This window comes from Schistocerca serialis, chromosome 9, assembly GCF_023864345.2.
Source record: "Schistocerca serialis cubense isolate TAMUIC-IGC-003099 chromosome 9, iqSchSeri2.2, whole genome shotgun sequence".
Classification (NCBI taxonomy): domain Eukaryota; kingdom Metazoa; phylum Arthropoda; class Insecta; order Orthoptera; family Acrididae; genus Schistocerca; species Schistocerca serialis.
Window position 1 is genome coordinate 439,078,248 of NC_064646.1, and position 17,844 is coordinate 439,096,091.

Below are 17,844 nucleotides of genomic sequence, written 5' to 3' on the forward strand. Positions count from 1 at the left end.
AGATAGTCACAGCTTATTTACACCCATTCTGCATCTTTTTAGTAGTAAACGTCGCACTGCAGCACCTGTCTCCAAGCATAGATGCATCGTGGTACCAGTGCCGGCGTAATCTGTCGTCAACACACCAGTCGTCAAAGATATAGCGCGAAGATCGATAGTAGGCGCAGGATCAAGCGCGCCTATCACGAGACAGGCCAGAGACATACCAAGAAGCAACACGCCGCCAACGCCCTCTCGACAGCATGTATTTAGGCCGCCACCGCTGACTGGAGGGAGCACTGACTCACTCAGGCTACGACAGTACATAGCGATCAAAGTAGTGATCATAGAGGGACTTGTACTGAGACTAAAGTTGTAATAGCAAGATTACCAATATTGTCTGCAAGAGAATTATTGCCGATGAGGTTGTACCATAACACATGGACTCTATTCCAGTTAAGCAAATACTTTCAGTTAAGTAAATAAAGAACCATATAAATCCATGTGTGCATTTGTGTTGTAAGAAGCGGATACCGGCCATCCTCCTCTCCCTTACTTCCTTATGGTACAAGACTGTATAGAGGCGACGAGGATACTAAAGTACCCATCCCACACTTGGAGGTTAAAAGCTAACCTACTTCGTACATAGAATAGAATTTAACATAATAACCTGACCTAACCTCCTTGATTCCTCCAAAAACCGGCGAAGGAGATTGGATGCATCGTAACCAACCTGTCGGCCAATGTTATCGGGCGACCTCAGGCAATGGCGTCTGACGACCTTTGTCGGTGCCACTGTGAAGTACTAAAACCCACGACTTGTCTAACTTCAATCTTTCTTATTTTCCATCTGGTCCTGGCACTTTCCATGGCAGGAGTAAAATCCCTTGTACTTATGGCTAAATGTAAATAGCAACTACATCAAGAAGCATTAACACCCGCTTTAAGAAGAACAAGATCAATTGTCGCTTGGACAAGATGGATAAATAGCAGTAGTAACTGATCAGCATCCGCTTTAAGAAACACGAAATGAATTGTCACTTGGACAAAACGGATAAATAGCAGTAGCGGATCATGCTCTGGGACCAGGAAGCCACCAAATTAGTATCTCTGACGCTGTAGTTTTAGTAACGTCTAATCATCATTAAGCTTGAATTTGCAGAGGGGCCATAGAAATTCAACAGCGCAAAAACAACTTCACTACGAGATCCCTAACATACGTCAGCGTGACTTCGCGATCCCAGGCAGCGGTCTGGTGACGTCACGAAGCGGACGTTGCGTGGGGACATATAAAAAGTTCGGCTCCTTGAGCTGGTTTGAGACTATAACTCATTTATGGGTTGCTAAGGCCTCTAATGGTGCCCCCAGCATTGGAGAAGAAACGTTAAGCACAGAAATATGATTTAGGCCACGAGCTTATGCCGAGGAAACAAATATTAGCAATAACACATTTGCAAAATCACGGCGAGATGGAAAATTTCCTGAAGAGCGAAAATGCAGACTTCTATAACCAATTGCTCCACCAAATCATCCATCGTTGAGGAAAGTGTGACGCATTGAAAGCTGAAGATGAAAAGAAGTACTAACACTCAATTACCAGGTTTGACAGTCTGAGCATGACTTTTTCGAAGTGATAATTCAGAATTGCTTCAAATGGCTCTAAGCATTATGGGACTTAACATCTGAGGTCATTAGTCCCCTAGAATTAGAACTACTTAAACCTAACTAACCTAAGGACATCACACACATCCATACCCGAGGCAAGATCCGAACCTGCGACCGTAGCAGCAGCGCGGTTCCGGACTGAAGCACCTAGAACCGCTCGGCCACAGCGGCAGGAGAAGTGATAATTAAATCTGTGTAACTACTCTTGTATATAATCGATACGGTTTACAATAAGAACAAGGTCCTCAATGCAATCATCAACTGGAAGACTGAAGATCAAATGGTGGGCAATGTGAACAGCTTCCATTACCTGGGGGGAAATATAACGGGCAAGTTACGGACCAAAAAGAGCGCAACAGACATGTCCCAAACGCTGCAGAAACTTCAATATGTTGCAAAAGAAAACCTGTGGAAATAAAAACCTATCCAGGAACGCCAAATTATGTGTCAACAACCAGAAATACTGCACTGTGCGCAACGGAGACGAGCGCCTTGTGCACGAGAACTTGTATCTGGCTGGAGGAGGAGAAACTCTGGGGCACGAAAATGCAAGGTGAAGTCTGGCGACATGGACCAATGCAGGAATTGTATGAGAATGTTGAAACAATTTCAAGCATGATAGGAAACAGAAGATTGAGATTTGCCAGGTACATCACGAAGATGGAGGGAAACAGATTGAATAAGATGATATGTAACGCAACTTCATTAACAGGGAACAACTGGATGAAAGAAAACGGGAGGGATTCCAAAACAATTGTAATAAGTAAAAAAATCCGAATGAAGCAGTACAGGATAGGTCAAAGTCATCAGAGGTGGACTGACATCACACTCACCTCTGAGAGAAGCAAAGAGATCCAGGAGGAGCTAGAGAATCAAGAGGTGTTGGGAGGGGCAAGTAGGCGGGACAGTGCGGCTTATGTTCACCGCTGAGTATGTCAAGGTTCATTTCATTTCAAGCTTGACCTGTGCGTGCTGTCAGTTTACGATAAGGTGGGCTGTCAGACCACGAAGTTTTCAGCCTAACTGGAATATGCAATAGTGACGTCATTTCAACATTCAGTCACTATCGCGAGACACAAAATATAGAAGATCTGCCTCGTAGTCGCGACCAGTAATACCACCTGACGGCCGCTACCTGCAAATAATGGATGTAGGCCATCATCATCATCATCATCAGTGGTCTATTTCCTAATGGAAATCATGCAGGCACTTTCTTTAGTGAGTCTGGCGTCTAGAACGATACACCACTTAGCACACAAAGGTGGGGCAGTCGTGTATCACTCCGAAAGAGGAGTTCGTTTGAGACGCTTGTCTACCCGCTCCTTTCGCAGCTTCGTTGTTGAGCCAGACGCCATCGTGGAACTTGCTGCTGTCCTGCTTGATGAGTTTCCTCCATCTGCTGCGGTCTTCGGCGAGCTCCTCCCATTTGTCGCCGTTCTTTCCGCGCTTTACACAATCTTTAAAGCACAAAGCAGATCTTCCAGGTGGTTTCTTGGTTTCTTGGCACGTGCTACCTCACTAAGTAGTGTGCGTCCGGGAAGATGGGAGGCCCGATACGACGTAAGTGTCCTATCCACCGCAAGTGACATTCCGTGAGAGTAGCGGTGATACAAGGTAACTCCACAGTATTCTGGACCATCTCCTTTGTCACGTGGTCTCTCCATGTTATGCCTAGAATGCTTCGTAAGCACTGCAGATGAAAGGCATTGAGTTTACGTTCTTGTTTGGTGTATGATGTTCATGTCCTACCACCGTACAGGAGGATGCTTAACACGTATATTGGACAGACGAGCATTTCTGCGATCACCGTCAAGTGTCTGCTGTCTTATACTCTTGTGCAGAGCTTCTCGAAAGTGCTCGCCGCTTTTCCAATTCTCGCGTCTATTTCGTAGTCCAGAGGAAACTCTTCTCACACAAACGAGCCGAGGTAGTAGAATTTTTTGACTACAGTCAATAATGAGCAATATAATATTATGGCAGGCATATCTGTGTATCCTTGCACCGTTATCAAAGTCTTCTTTACAGTCGCAGACACAGAGAAGAGCTTGCATGCTTTAGAAAACTCGTCCATATACCTTTGAAGATTGTCTTGAGTATGTGTTATGAATGCTTCATCGTAAGCGAATAAATGTTGATAAATAAGCCAGCGTGAATAGCTCTTGGATCTGAGTAACGAGATGTAGCAAAGTATCCCGTCAGCGCTGTTATGCAGAAAGCAAATTTGAGAAATAACTAGAAGAATTTGCGAAACAAGGTAGGGTAGAGTACTCACCCTCGGGGAATTCGGGCTTGGGAAACCGCACAAAAACACAAGCTGTCTTTCTGTAGACAAGTGTGAGCGCTGTGTCGATACAGACAGTACCCAATCGTCCACACACGATCAGTTTGGTCTCTAAGCGACCATTACGAATCACATTACGAATCCCTCACCACAGTGATGTGTGAAAAATATGGCCACGGCATCACTTGGAATGGAACCTGTATCGACGACGTCGACTTCTCTTCACCCACGACTGCAAAATTTTTCTCACGTCTGGCAATCGTCATGCAAGAGAGACCAAGCGAAGAAGGTGGACAAGGCAACACCTGAAATCGAAACTAATTTTGATAATGATGTTTTAAAGAGACGTAACTACACTTCTTTCAGTGCTAATAATGCTATCATATGTCTTACTCTTGGCAAATGAATGTTTAACTAAACTAATCTAATTCAGCCGTCATCAAAGTAAAAGTAAGATTATAGTGTAAATAATTAAAATCGTAACTTTGTACATGTAATTTGTAGCTATTATGTTGAAGAAATAGGTACTTTCAAACCATACTCTACAAATGCCTGTGAAATGCATGGCAGGGACACGTACGACAGTACCAGTTATTAGGGTTTTTTTGGGTCTTATTACAAATGGGGCGTGGGAAGAATGACTGAATGCCTCAGTGCATGCTGCAGTTAATCTAGTTAATCTACTCTTGTCATCACGACCTCTACAAGAGCGATAACTAAGGTTCAAAATGGTTCAAATGGCTCTGAGCACTATGGGACTTAACATCTGTGGTCATCAGTCCCCTAGAACTTAGAACTACTTAAACCTAACTAACCTAAGGACATCACACACATCCATGCCCGAGGCAGGATTCGAACCTGCGACCGTAGCAGTCGCGCGGTTCCGGACTGAGCGCCTGAACCGCTAGACCACCGCGGCCGGCGATAACAAAGGCATTGTAGTATATTCCTAGAGTCATCAATAAAAGACAGTCCTTGAAACTTTGTAAGTAGTTTCTGTCTAACTTAAAGATTGTGGCAGTTCAGTTCTTTCAGCATCTCCGTGACACTCTCCCACAGGTCTAGCAAAACTGTGACCATTTGCCCTGTCCTTCTCTGTATTCGTTCAGTATTCCCCGTTAGTTCCATTCGGTACGCGTCCAAACACTTGAGCAATATTCTAAGATGGGTCGCACGAGAGACTGTCGTAATATTGTGGTAATATCCACTCTCCAACAGTGGTGTCAGGTTCTCTTTACCCAAAATTTGTCTCATGTCTAATGATCGCAGTAGAAGAGTGCCAATGAATTTCTCAGGCAGTCAGTCCCAGGGCTGCAACACGATGGTGGGTAAATATGTTCTGGGCCAGTGTGATGTATTAACAGCGATCGTCTGACATCGCTACAGGGGGGGGGGGGGGGGAGTTTGACGGTTTTGCAGTAATGGACAGAATTGTTTAAGCCCATTTCCCTGCCCTAGAGTCAACATTTCGTCGAGGAATTCGTCTTTCGGTACTACGATGCATTCTGCACCCACCTCGGAACACCTTTTTTCCAAGAGCTGGGAATCAATCAAATGGAGTGGCCTGCGGTATGAGGGGACATAAACACCATTCAGTATGCTTGGAACCAGTTGGAACTTGGAGTGTGTCCTCAGAAAACGTTCGTCACACGCTGGATGACCTCAGGAAGGCCACTGTCCTATAGTGTGACGGGCTTGACTAGAAAAGTCTCATTCACATTGTGGAGAGCATGCCAATGAATATCCAAGCCTGTTACTGTTGTAACCCGTTGTGACCGCGACCGGAATGGTCTCGGGGTTGCCGAGAAAGCGCGGCGGGACCAAACGGAGAGCGGCCTGCGAACAAACAAACGAACGGAAAGGACGGACACGAAACAACGACATGCGAGAAGCAACTGAGGGACAGAGACAACCAAACGAATCCAAGACGTACACTATTAATGAAAACAAAGAACGATAAACACGCTGTCTGTTGTCGAGGAGATGTGTCGAGACTCACGCAACGATTAGACTCGCTAAATGAGCTTTTTTTATTGTTATTTTAGCACCTTATACAAGGTAGGCCGGCAGCGGAAATACTACGCAGCTCTTCGGCCACAGATAGTACAAGCGTAACATAGGACGACATAGAAAAACAAAACAAAATGATGGACAAAAAACAGTAGACACACTAACATGGAGCCGTTCACAGGCGTAGTAAAATTAAAAAAAAAAAACGTTCAGCACTGGTACACGAGGACAGATGACTGAAATGACACACACGAACGATGGAGCGTGGGCGGTGAAACACTAAAGCACTAACACGATGTCACACACAAAAAACTGATGGCCACGATCTCCGGAGCGCGAATGTTCACTGTACATGTACGAGACCGGAGACCTGCCGAAGGAGAAAAGGTGGGGAAGGAGGGAGAGGGGAGGGTGTAGATGCAAAGGAGATGGAGGGGGACGAAAGAAGGGAGGGGAGTATGGGAAGCCCGGGGGAAAGGAGGGAGGGAGAAAGGAAGAGAAGGGAGAGAGGGTGCCCTTGGGTGAAGATGCAGAGGGTGGAAGGGGAGGATCAAAGTTGGTAGGAAGGGTAGATGGAGGGGATGAGGGAATCATCAGGGAGGGGGAGTTGGCGGAAGCCACCTTGAGCGAGGGTATGGAAAGTGGAGAGACAGAGAGCAGGCGGGATGTGGGAATACAGGTGTGGCAGCTGACAGGGGTGGGAGAGGATGGGAGAGACAAGTGGCTGAGGGGGATCAAGTTTACAGGAGGTGTAGAGGATCCCTATCCAATCGAGGAAAAGGAGGAGGTGCGGGATCAGAATGAGGTCATACAGGATCCACGTGTGAGAGGGGAGGCGGATGCGATAGGCGAGGCAGAGTGCATGGCATTCTAGGATTTGAAGGGATTTGTAAAAGGCGGGAGGGGCGGAGATCCAAGCAGGGTGGGCGTAGCAGATGATAGGGCGGATGAGGGATTTATAGGTGTGGAGGATGGTGGAGGGGTCCAGACCCCATGTGTGGCCAGAAAGGAGCTTGAGGAGACGGAGTCAGGAGCGTGCCTTGGCTTGGATTGTCCGGAGATGGGGGGGCCGGGAGAGGCGACGGTCGAGGGTGACACCAACGTACTTGAGGGTGGGGGACGGCCATAAATGGTGATATAGAAGTCGAGGAGATGGAAGGGAGGGGTGGTTTTGCCTACCTGGCTGAGTGAGAGGCCGGCTCTTAAATACTGTATCGGGGGTGACGCTATTGGCCGCTGGAACCACGTGTTCCACTGTGGCGCCCTTACACTAAATGCAGGCCAGGACGCGCGCGCCGCCACAGCTTATGGCACGATGGTGCAGAGACCTCTAGGGGTCTTCGACGTCCATGACATCTGGCGGGGATTCAAATTCCGCGGCGCTCGGTACCAGAGCTACAATGCATGTGCTAGCTCTGGCGTTAGTACTAATGAAACATGGGACTGAATGTTGCACAGCAGCACATTGTGATTTCACATAAGTGCAAAACTGAATGCATTCGAACAGACTGCCATATTGCTTTGCAATTATTTCACATTGAAGTTTCACATGGCCTATTTTTCCATCTCCTGCTCCTCTTGGGAAACTTCTTTTGAACAGTTTATTACTATGCTGAATGCCCAAAATTCAGAGTTGCTACTCACTGCAACACAAACACTAGCTTACTATTGTGTGACTGACACCACAAAGTGCACCTTATCGACCTACCACACACGAAAATTGTTGCTTTCCCATCCCAGGGACTAGCTGACAGTAAACCACTATGCTATCCGTACAGTTTTCCCTGATAGGTCTGTGACTGTTCGTGGATTAGACTGATGGAAAATTCATGAGTCGATGAGGTAATGTAAAAAGCACTTATTAGCAATTAATTTCAAACAGCAGCTACTACGAGGGTTGTCCAGAAAGTAAGTGCTGATCGGTCGCGAAATGGAAACCACAGTGGAAACCAGAAACGTTTTATTTGCAACAGTTAGGTACACCTTCCACCTGCTTCTCTACATAGCCGCAACTTTGAGTGTTGTCGTAGTGTTGTATCAACTTTCCAATATCCTCGTCATAGAAAGCAGCCGCCTGTGCTTTCGGTCAGCTATCTGCACTGGACTGCAGCTCGTTGTCTGTGGAAAAATTTTGTCTTCATAGCCAGCGGTTCTTATGAGCAGAGATGAAACTCAGGGGGAGCCAACTACGGACTGTATTGTGGGTGATTAAAGACTTCTCATCAGAAACACTGCAGGAGCGTCTTCATTGCCTCTGCAGTGTGCGGCCGAGAATTGGCATGAAGAAGGAACTGCTTGACAGTTGTGTTATGTGGGCTGCATGACACAGGCGAAATCTAATCACGCCCTCATACTTGGCGGGAGACGCTATTCCCTACACATCTTTACATGCCCACTGTTCACTCAAAACTGAAAAGAGCGACGCGACACGATCGACGGGCACACTAGACACAATGCCCAACACATTTGTGCAAAGCTTTAACGGATTTTCCATTTCGTGACCCATCGGAACTTACTTTCTGGACAACCCTCGTATATTGGAGAAAGAAGGCTCCAGGCACCAGGAAGAATGGGATACTTCATACTGTCAAATGACAGGGATATTGTCAAGCCTTGTGTTGGCCACCAGTGCGACTCTTGAAAGCAGGATGGGCATGTAGGGTACTATCAGTGTAATTCATCGTCGCAGGAATTTTGAGCCCGAGATGTCGGACATTTCAACTTCAAAATAGTTCATTCACCAAGATACGATCGTACTGAAGCAGCCTAATCTGCAGAACGCCTTCAAACAAGCCGAGTAGTGTACACATCACTGCATTATATCATCAGTGGCGTGCGTTATTACCACACAGTGTAGTACAGCATGGCGATTTCAGAACTGAGTACTTCATGGAAGCCTGCCTTCTGCGACAACGCACCTGGCTACAAGGAGTAAAAATACTCCTGGCTCACTAAATAAAATCATTCTACGTCACACATCCGACGTCACTGTACAGCTTCATCTACTGGGGTGACAAAAGTCATGGGTAGCAAAATGTACATATACAGATGGCTTTAGTATCGCATACACAAGGTACAAAAGGGCAGTGCATTGGAGAAGCTGTGACTTGGACTCAAGTGATTAATGTAAAGAGGCTTCCGACGTGATTGTGGCTGTACAACGGGAATTAACAAGCTCTGAACGCAGAATGGTAGTTGGAGTTAGGTGCATGGGACATTTCATTTCTGGAATCGTTAGGGAATTCAGTATTCAGAGATCCACAGTCTCAAGAGAGTGCTGAGAACACCAGATTTCAGGCGGTACCTCTCACCACGTACGACGCAGTGGCCGACGACCTTCACTTAACGACCGACAGCAGTTGCGTTTGCGTACAGTTGTCATTGCTAACAGATAAGCAACACAGCGTGAAATAACCGCAGAAATCAATGTCGGACGTACGACGAATGTACGTTAGGCCAATGTGGCGAAATTTGGCATTAATGGGCTATGGCAGCAGACGACCGACGCAAGTGCTTTTGCTAACAGCACAACCGCCTGTTGCGCCCCTCCTGAGTTCTCGACCATATTCTTTGGACAATAAACGACTGAAAACCTGGTCTGGTCAGATGAGTCCTGATTTTAGTTGGTAACAGCTGATGGCAGGGTTCGAGTGTGGCGTACACCCCATGAAACGAAGCCATGAACACAAGTTATCTACAAGGCACTGTGGATACTAGTGGTGGCCCCATAGTGGTGTGGGCTGTATTTACATGGAAAGGACGGAGTCCTCTGGTCCAACTGAACCGATCAATGACTGGAAATGAGTAAGTTCGGCTACTTGGAGTCCATTTACAACCAAACAATGATGGAATTTTTTTGGATGTCAGTACGGCATCTCACCATGCCACAATTGTTCGCGACTGATTTCAAGTACATTCGGGATAGTTCGAGAGAGTGATTCGGCCACCCAGATCGCCCGACATGAATCCCATCGAACATAAATGGGACATAATCGAGATATCAATTCGTGCACAAAATCCTGCTCCGTCAACACTTTCGCAGTTATATGGATAGCATGGCACAATCTTTCTGAAGGGGACTTCCAACGACTTGTTGATCTATGCCTCGTCGAGTCGCTGCACTACCCCGGGCAAAAGGAGGTCCGACGTGTTATTGGCAGGTATCCTACGACTTTTCTCACCGCAGTGTACTAGTCGGAGCAGCTGGTCTACGAGCCAGGCACACATTTGGCTGGCATAGTCTTTTGGGCTGTCATCGATCGAATGTACAGTTAGGCCACACCGTTCCTCACAGTGCAGCTTCATCTACTAGTCGGAGCAACTGATCTACGAGCCAGTTATAAATTTCACTGGCGGACCCTTAAACTGGTTGTCGTTTCGACCGTGCGCCCTGTCCTCACCACGTACCTGGTAAGCCCGCGGCGGTCGTACTGTTCTGCTCCACACTGCTGCTGGTTTGCCTCAAATTATCTATCGAAAAATGCAAGCGGGTTTAGGGGAGCCACTCAACATTAAACTCAACACTGTCCTACATCTGGTATGAACAATTATATTCTGAGATCATAAAAAAGTCGCAGTTTGCACTGTTTACACTCTAAGTCGTATGTGTTGATGCCAATTAACATTCTTGATAATTGACTGTCCACAATTATCATTCCTTTGTTACTGCACAGTATTCATGACGGCGTTAATGGCTGTCACTATTGTAATTTACGCCGTCACACGTATTTCACAGTCTTACTCTGATGATGTTGTTTGGTTTGTGGGCGCTCAACAGCTTGGTCATCAGCACCCGTACAAAGTCCCAATTTTTACACAGTCCAGTCTAGGTACTATCACGAATAATGATGATGAAATGACGAGGACAACAGAAACACCCAATCCCCAGGCAAAGAAAATCCCCAACCCGGCCGAGAATCGAACCCAGGACCCCGTCATCCAGAGGCAACGCTAGCCACTAGACCACGAGCTGCGGACGTAGTCTTACTCTGACAGAACCTTCGGCTATAGATACACAAGCAATGATGATGATTATCTGTCCACCGATACGTCGCGATGATGCGGAATCCGAATTGTCGAACGAAAGTTCTTAACGCTCATCACGTACACACAGATATCTGATACCAGCCGTTCTTGACACTTGTAACAATATAACACTGTTCATAAGTAAAATTACACTTCACAGTTCTCATTTGCAAGAGGATGCGCTTAACCGTCCCGGAGCGGCTGATTGTTGATGATGCGGTAACGCGATGGCCGAACGCACATTCTCACGCTCGCTACAAGACACTGGCACTATATTACTGATTCACATTAATTCATCTAGGAGGTCGAACACGGCGCGGATGCTTGATGTTGTGCTGTAGGACAAGCAAACGGGTGGATACTCAAATACGTTATCGGCGGCACTGCTCATAATTACTTACTTCTTTACGCACTTTACTCTGAATCCACTTCCATGTCTCATTACTTCACTGTAATAGCACTTGTAGCAATACCTGAACTTCCATTATAATGCCTTCCCCATGCAGACCTACCCACAACACAGCATAGCCAACACTGTCCCACGCTCGACTCTGCGAAAAGAAGCCGCTCGCGGAGGTACTCCACAACTAAACCGGCGATATGACGATACGCTTACACAGTCTCCTGGCCAGTCATAGATCGAATGTACAGCTAGGCCATATTGTTCCTCACCATGCACCTTCAACTAGTAGCACGAGCAGCTGATCTTCGAGCGAGGCACACATTCGATTGGCCCAGACTCCTGGACAGATATTGGTCGAATTTGCAGCTACGCCACACTCTTACTCAGCCTAGTTACATTTACTAGTTGTAGCTCCTGTTCTATGAGCCAGCCGTGCGATTCCAGGTAGGGCAGCTCAGTGGTTGCCATTGCCTGATGCATCAGATGGTCTGCTAGGGTTCTGTGTTCAGCTCTGGATGTTTGCACGCTTTCTGATAGACGTCACCGAGCTGCAGGGCTGACACACGCGGTCAACAAAGACGCCGGCGCCACGAGCCGCAATTCCACTGCCAATGCCGAGTCACCATTCTGTCACAAGGACGTAGGCACGACCTGTCTATGAAACAGGGGCCGCACCGTTGCAGCTACTGAGCTACTACCGAATTCTGTACGAAGGGAATCGATCGATAAATAAAGTACAAACTGCTCTCGCTTTCCTGTCTCTGAACGCGCTTCGGTACTGGAGAAAATGCTACGCACCCACGACTCTTGAGTCAGAGATGATCGCCTCGCAACAATACACAGTACCTTCGCAAATATCTCATTGCTTCGAGGAATATGTGACCAATAGAAACCATTACATTATACTTGAACATAAATGAAACTAAAGTGACACTGAATGTGTCCCAAGGACACATAATATGACGTCTAACTGTGCAGTTGTGAACAGGAATGTATCATCGTTGGATGGGTATAAGCAGTTACAGAAAGTCTTAGATGAAATTCCTACTTTCTGTCATGAATGGCAGCCTTAAATCTGGACAAATGTAAGGTAATGTCTACAACAAAGAGAAAGAATCTGATAGTATCTGAGTGAACCTCTTGTCACAATACAATTATACAATCTCACATTGTATAATAATTTAGGGGAGTGATCCTAAGAATCGGTATGAAATGGGTAGATACCGTACAATCACTGTCAGGGAAAGCGATTAGAATACTTAGACTTGAAAACTTCAATTATCCAGCCTCAACATATTTATTTAAAAAGAAACTACCGATGCCAAACAACATCTCAAATCATAAAAGACAGGCGACGATTCTGTCCCACCACCGTGCAAACCACATTGTCAGTCTAATGTTAGACGGAAAACGTAGTTTCGGCAATGGTGTGATTGAACTTCCTGATCTGAGGATTGTCGCCTTTGCAGAAACCACGATAGATTGACAGCATGCTTTCGTAGTGGTGGAGGTGAACCATGGCCTTTATTTTGTGATCTCAGGATGACCATCACTGCGGAAACCACATTAGACTGAGAAAGTCGTTTCCGAGTAGATGAAGTTCTTTTCAAGACTTATTTGGAAGGGCCTCAGAGTAAATGCAATGCATCTGTAATGGAAACTGCGTGGCACATGCTGATGCGAACGGTTCTAGAGCATTGATCCAGCAGTTGGCGTCCTTATCAACGAGGCATAACAGCATACATTGAAAGAACTCAAAGGCGCGCTGCTATGGTCGTAACAGATCACTTCACGTCACGCGAATATGTAACAGAAATGTCTGGTGTCTGGGGAACTTAAATCGGAATACTCGAAAGAAATAAGACGTCGTAATCGAGAAATAAATAAATATATAGGGTGTCCCAGGAGGAATGAAGAATACGCCTTATTCCGAATGGTTACCAAGATATAACACATTTATTGTAACTTTAGCACGTTCTGGGTTTTTTCTTTTTTTAGTAACTCGAACACCGCAGCCTCTAGCAAGTACATGTCCCAGTAAACAATTAACAATTAAACTACATTAAATTTCGTACAAAAAAGATCCGATTCATTTTTCCTTAGGACTTATATTTTGCGCGAAAAGAGCAAGAGAACATTGAGACTCTCGCGCGACAGGCATACGCTGAAGCTAAGTTAGTTTTTGTGGGCCACTTTTAGGTTGTTCCCCAGCTTCATAGACCAAATTTGTCCTGCATCAAATTGTTCATCTGGACTTTCTCTACACTACTGTGGTACGCTGTAAACAATGACAAGGTAGTGCACAATACAAAAAATAAACAACAATGTGATTTAAATGTATTCTATCTCGAAATCCATTCGGAATAGGGCATATGTTCATATGAAGCTTTTTGCTTCAAATAACCGTTCCTGTTGTATCCCCGCACACTTACCATTCTTGCTGATACACCCTGTACAAAACATATTGTGAAGTTGTTGTCGAGGTATCAGTTGCCAAAGTTTTTGGAGAGATCCCTGCAGAATGCCTCAGAATTATAACTAAATATAATTCTTATAACACGCTTCTGTTCATTGTAAGTGGAGCATCCCCCAAAAAATTATTAGCGAAGGAAAATAAGCAGAATTATCTTTTTTTCTCTTTTAAATCGCATACAGTAGTAACCACGCGTGCTGCAATACGTAGCTGAACTAAGGCGCTTTATTCATTGTAGGCAATGGGTTTTCTAACTAAGGTTGTGTGATTTATTTGTAGCTCCAAAAGCTTTACACTTTCTAGTACTTATACTGTATTGCTTTAGAAGGCTGTTTTTACAGCTCTCCTTATAAGTACAAAAATAGTTCCATAATTGTCTAAATGAAGTATATTGGAGCCACGATACAGGAAACAGTAAATCGTGTTTCATCCACCAGCACCTTACCTCTGGTCGAAGTTGGAGGTCGCAAGCTTCATAAGGTCTGACATGACTTTTTTGCCAGTAACAAGCTTCTTAAGTAATTGTTGGTAGGCGGTTTCAAAGAGCTCATGTTCAATAAGCATTGTATCGATGTCTTCCCTCAGCCGATCCTTTTCTGTAGCAATATTGTTATATTTCACTGTCTCCTGCAACATAATTTTTTTTATTGAAGCTATTTATATTCTGGTAGGCCGTACAAATATCAAAATCTGTTGCTTTTTATGACGGAAATATAAATGTAAAGATGCAGCAGACCATTGTCGTCAAGCCTGCAGCGGCTACGAGACATTAACTATCACAGAACAGAGTGCAGGAATACATACGACGTGCAGCTTATTCTCGAGCCTCACGAGTTTCTTCTCGGAGATCGACGCCAGCTTCTTGCTCCTGTGGTCATCCATGTCCTTCATTCGCAGTATTGAAACTTCCTTCTCCAGTTCACGTGTTAGACGTTCAATAGTTTTTATCTGAAAAATTGTTCAAAGTGTTAGGAAACTAACAAAACACTGACATATGCTACAGCAACAGAGCTTCACCACTAGAAAATGGTTAGTTTATGTCTTTTTGATAAGAGGTTGACTGGGACGCAGCTGTCGGCGGGATGTCACAGCAGAGCGCCACCTCCAGCAAGCGACCGGCTGACGTGACATCACCGCACGGCCACATTGGCAGTTGTCAGCTACAGGCTGCCGGCTGACGGGATGACACTGGGGCAGCTCAAAGGCTACAGAGGGATACAGAGTTACACTCGCCCCTTTCACTCGTGCCAATGGAGAGTGAAAGCGCCGACAGGGGTGCCTCGCCTGCTGCTAGCAGGTAACGGAGGCTCGCGCCTGATGTAAAGCGACCTCTTGGGACCACTGCTGTTTGATGCAAGAGTCTCGAGGCACCAGACCCGAAGGTAACTCCACTGCCAATGATAATGGAGAGATTAGAGAGTGCCCGACCAAGCAATTAACTTCTCGGGATAGTATGCCACAACACTGACAACTGCTGCTGGAGGACTGTCTTAAACAAGAGTGACAGTCTGTCAGCTGCTGTTCCATCTCTGGTCTGTCAGTATTTCAGATGCCTACCTGTTACCGCCACAGACTGGAGACAGGTTTTGCCACAGACACCACTGCCACAACTTATGCTGTTAAGCAAAGGGTAACTCTTCTCTTAGCACCATCTCACCACTACACCCCCACTTCCGAACTGTTACACACCTCATGAGTGTAGTTCTGTGTTTAGTCATGTGACTAATGTAAAGTTAATTTCTGGGCTCCCTAAAGACTCTTGAAAAGGGAGCAGTAGGAGACTTAAAATATGTTTGTCTTCTTTAATTCTTATTTTTGTGTTCCTTGCTGTAATTATTTTATTAAGTTAAATGTAATTTTTTCACTTTTCTTTCTTAATATGTTTGTCAACAGGGACAACATCAGATTTAAATGTGTACTGTGATATAAGGTCACTCTCATCTAAAATCGAAGATTTACAAAATATCACACACAACAAATACATTAATATTCGAACCACTTTTTGAAACTGACTCATGTTTATATTTTGTCTTTGTCATTTGTGTAAAGTGTCACTAAGTTTCACATGTCATTTAAATGTTGTTTATTTTGTATTAACACCATTTACTCTAGTGCACTAAAAGAACCAGATTTAGAAAATTGTTAAGGGTTTCGTGGCCACTTGCTGCCTATTGGCTTCTGTCTCGGGTTCTTCGGCCGACGTTCATCTAATGATTTTACTGACGTTTCGCCAGCACGAGTGGCTGGCATTATCAAAGCTTCACCCTGCATTGCCGGTGGTGAACTGCAATCGAGGGTGAAGCTTTGAGAATGCCAGCCACTCGTGCTGGCGAAACGTCAGTAAAATCATTAGATGAACGTCGGCCGAAGAACCCAAGACAGAAGCCAATAGGCAGAACTAGATTTGCTGAATGTTTGGATACAATTTGTCATGTTATTGTCTCTATGGAAGATCGAACCACTGTGAACAAACAAAATCTCTGACGCAGAAAATGCTCAGTGCTCAACGATATTGTATTGTGGTTAGGGAAATCAATCATCTCTGACCTCAGCCTCAGTGTGAATGGGTTAGTCAAATGTCTGCATGATCATTTAATCGTTCAGTCATTGTATTTACAGTCAGGGGTGTATGTCAAAGAATTAAGGGTACACAAGAACAATTCCTGAGGGTCCACAGGATCAATTCTCACACCCAGAAAATCACAAAACTTTTCCAGGCATGCAGCAGTGAGTGTGTATATGACTCCTGGTTGAATGCTGTCAAGACGTGTGGTATTTTTTTTCTTTTGGTTGGCAAAACTGACCTGGTCCGGCATGTCATTCTCAAAGACCCAACTAAAGTGTCGTAATTTCTTCTGCTCCCTGTCACGCTAACCTTTCTACTGAAGTGTGACACTCCCCGTGCATAAATTATTGGGTAGTGAGAGGTGGCATACCACTCTCTTCTCACTTTAACAACATTGTCATTCAGATTAATGTTCATATTTTAGGTGATAATCTTGGTGTTTCCCAGTTCTACATTTGCTGTATGTAGTTAATGACTTTGTACATGAGGAAATTGTGGGTAGAATGTTCACTTAACAGCACGTGTAACCTGTAGAGAACTTGTACCCGAGGGACCAGAATGGAGGCGACAGAGAACAGGGAGAGATATGAATTGGGAACCATAAATGCTCAGTGCAGCGACCTGGCTGTGCGAATGATTCTGGGAAGCGGCACTCAGTGAATCGCAGCTGCAGAGGGACTTCTGACTGATACCCTCTCGTCCTGCCGCTTAGGGTTGGAGAGAAGGGCGCCTGTTCACAACACATTTTACCTAGGCCTGGCGGCAGTCCGTCGCAGAAGTGGCCAGTTGGCAGAGAGTGGGTGCAGGAAGGCATTTAAGAGAGACTGCTGTGAATTGATGCTTTGTGCAAACGGTGGGACTGTCATAAAACTTCGTGCATTCTCATGTTAGAAGCTGCGACAATACGAACAGAGCGGCTGGTGCACGTGTTTAGTGGAGGCAAGACCGTAACCTCCCTGACGCCAGGAAATCTCCAGGTTCTTTAAGCGAGCGGCAAAAACATACATTTCACGACTGTCTGGGAAGCTTAACAGTCTTCTTTAAGAAATTGGAAATGACCGGCCAGGAAAGATTGTATCTCTCTCTAAATGAGGGACAGTGGTCAGCTCTAGATAGATGTTTACTGCCAAAACATGGCCATGCTTACCGTGTGAAAGACGCCTCACTAGACTAAAATCTTTTTTCCGGCAGGAGAGATTTGGAGTTGCCGACTGGCTCCTCCTTGGATATGCAAAGTGGAAGCTTTCTCCTCTAGCATGGGAACACCGCTACTGACTACCAGGATAACAGAATAGTCAAGAGGGGAGATCAAATGAGTAGAGCATAGTTCGATTGGTTTGTGAAATGTGGGGATGGTTTAATTTTTGCTAATTCGTCTCCCATACCGAGGCTTGGTGGAAAGTGGTTGTGGTTCTTTGCCTTCTTTGTCTTCCGGTCCTCTC

General features: G+C 45.4%; 1 protein-coding gene across 1 annotated transcript in view; it reads right to left on the reverse strand.

The window, feature by feature from the left end:
* LOC126419691 (outer dynein arm-docking complex subunit 1-like) overlaps nucleotides 1-14,718 on the reverse strand; it is a 231,550-nt gene extending 216,832 nt beyond the window's left edge. Inside the window, exons 1-2 of the mRNA XM_050086875.1 lie at nucleotides 14,641-14,718; nucleotides 14,282-14,463 (exon numbers count right to left, since the gene is read on the reverse strand). Coding sequence (XP_049942832.1) covers nucleotides 14,282-14,463; nucleotides 14,641-14,718 — 260 coding nt within the window. The remainder of the gene's footprint in view (nucleotides 1-14,281; nucleotides 14,464-14,640) is intronic.
* Between the last annotated feature and the right edge of the window lie 3,126 nt (nucleotides 14,719-17,844).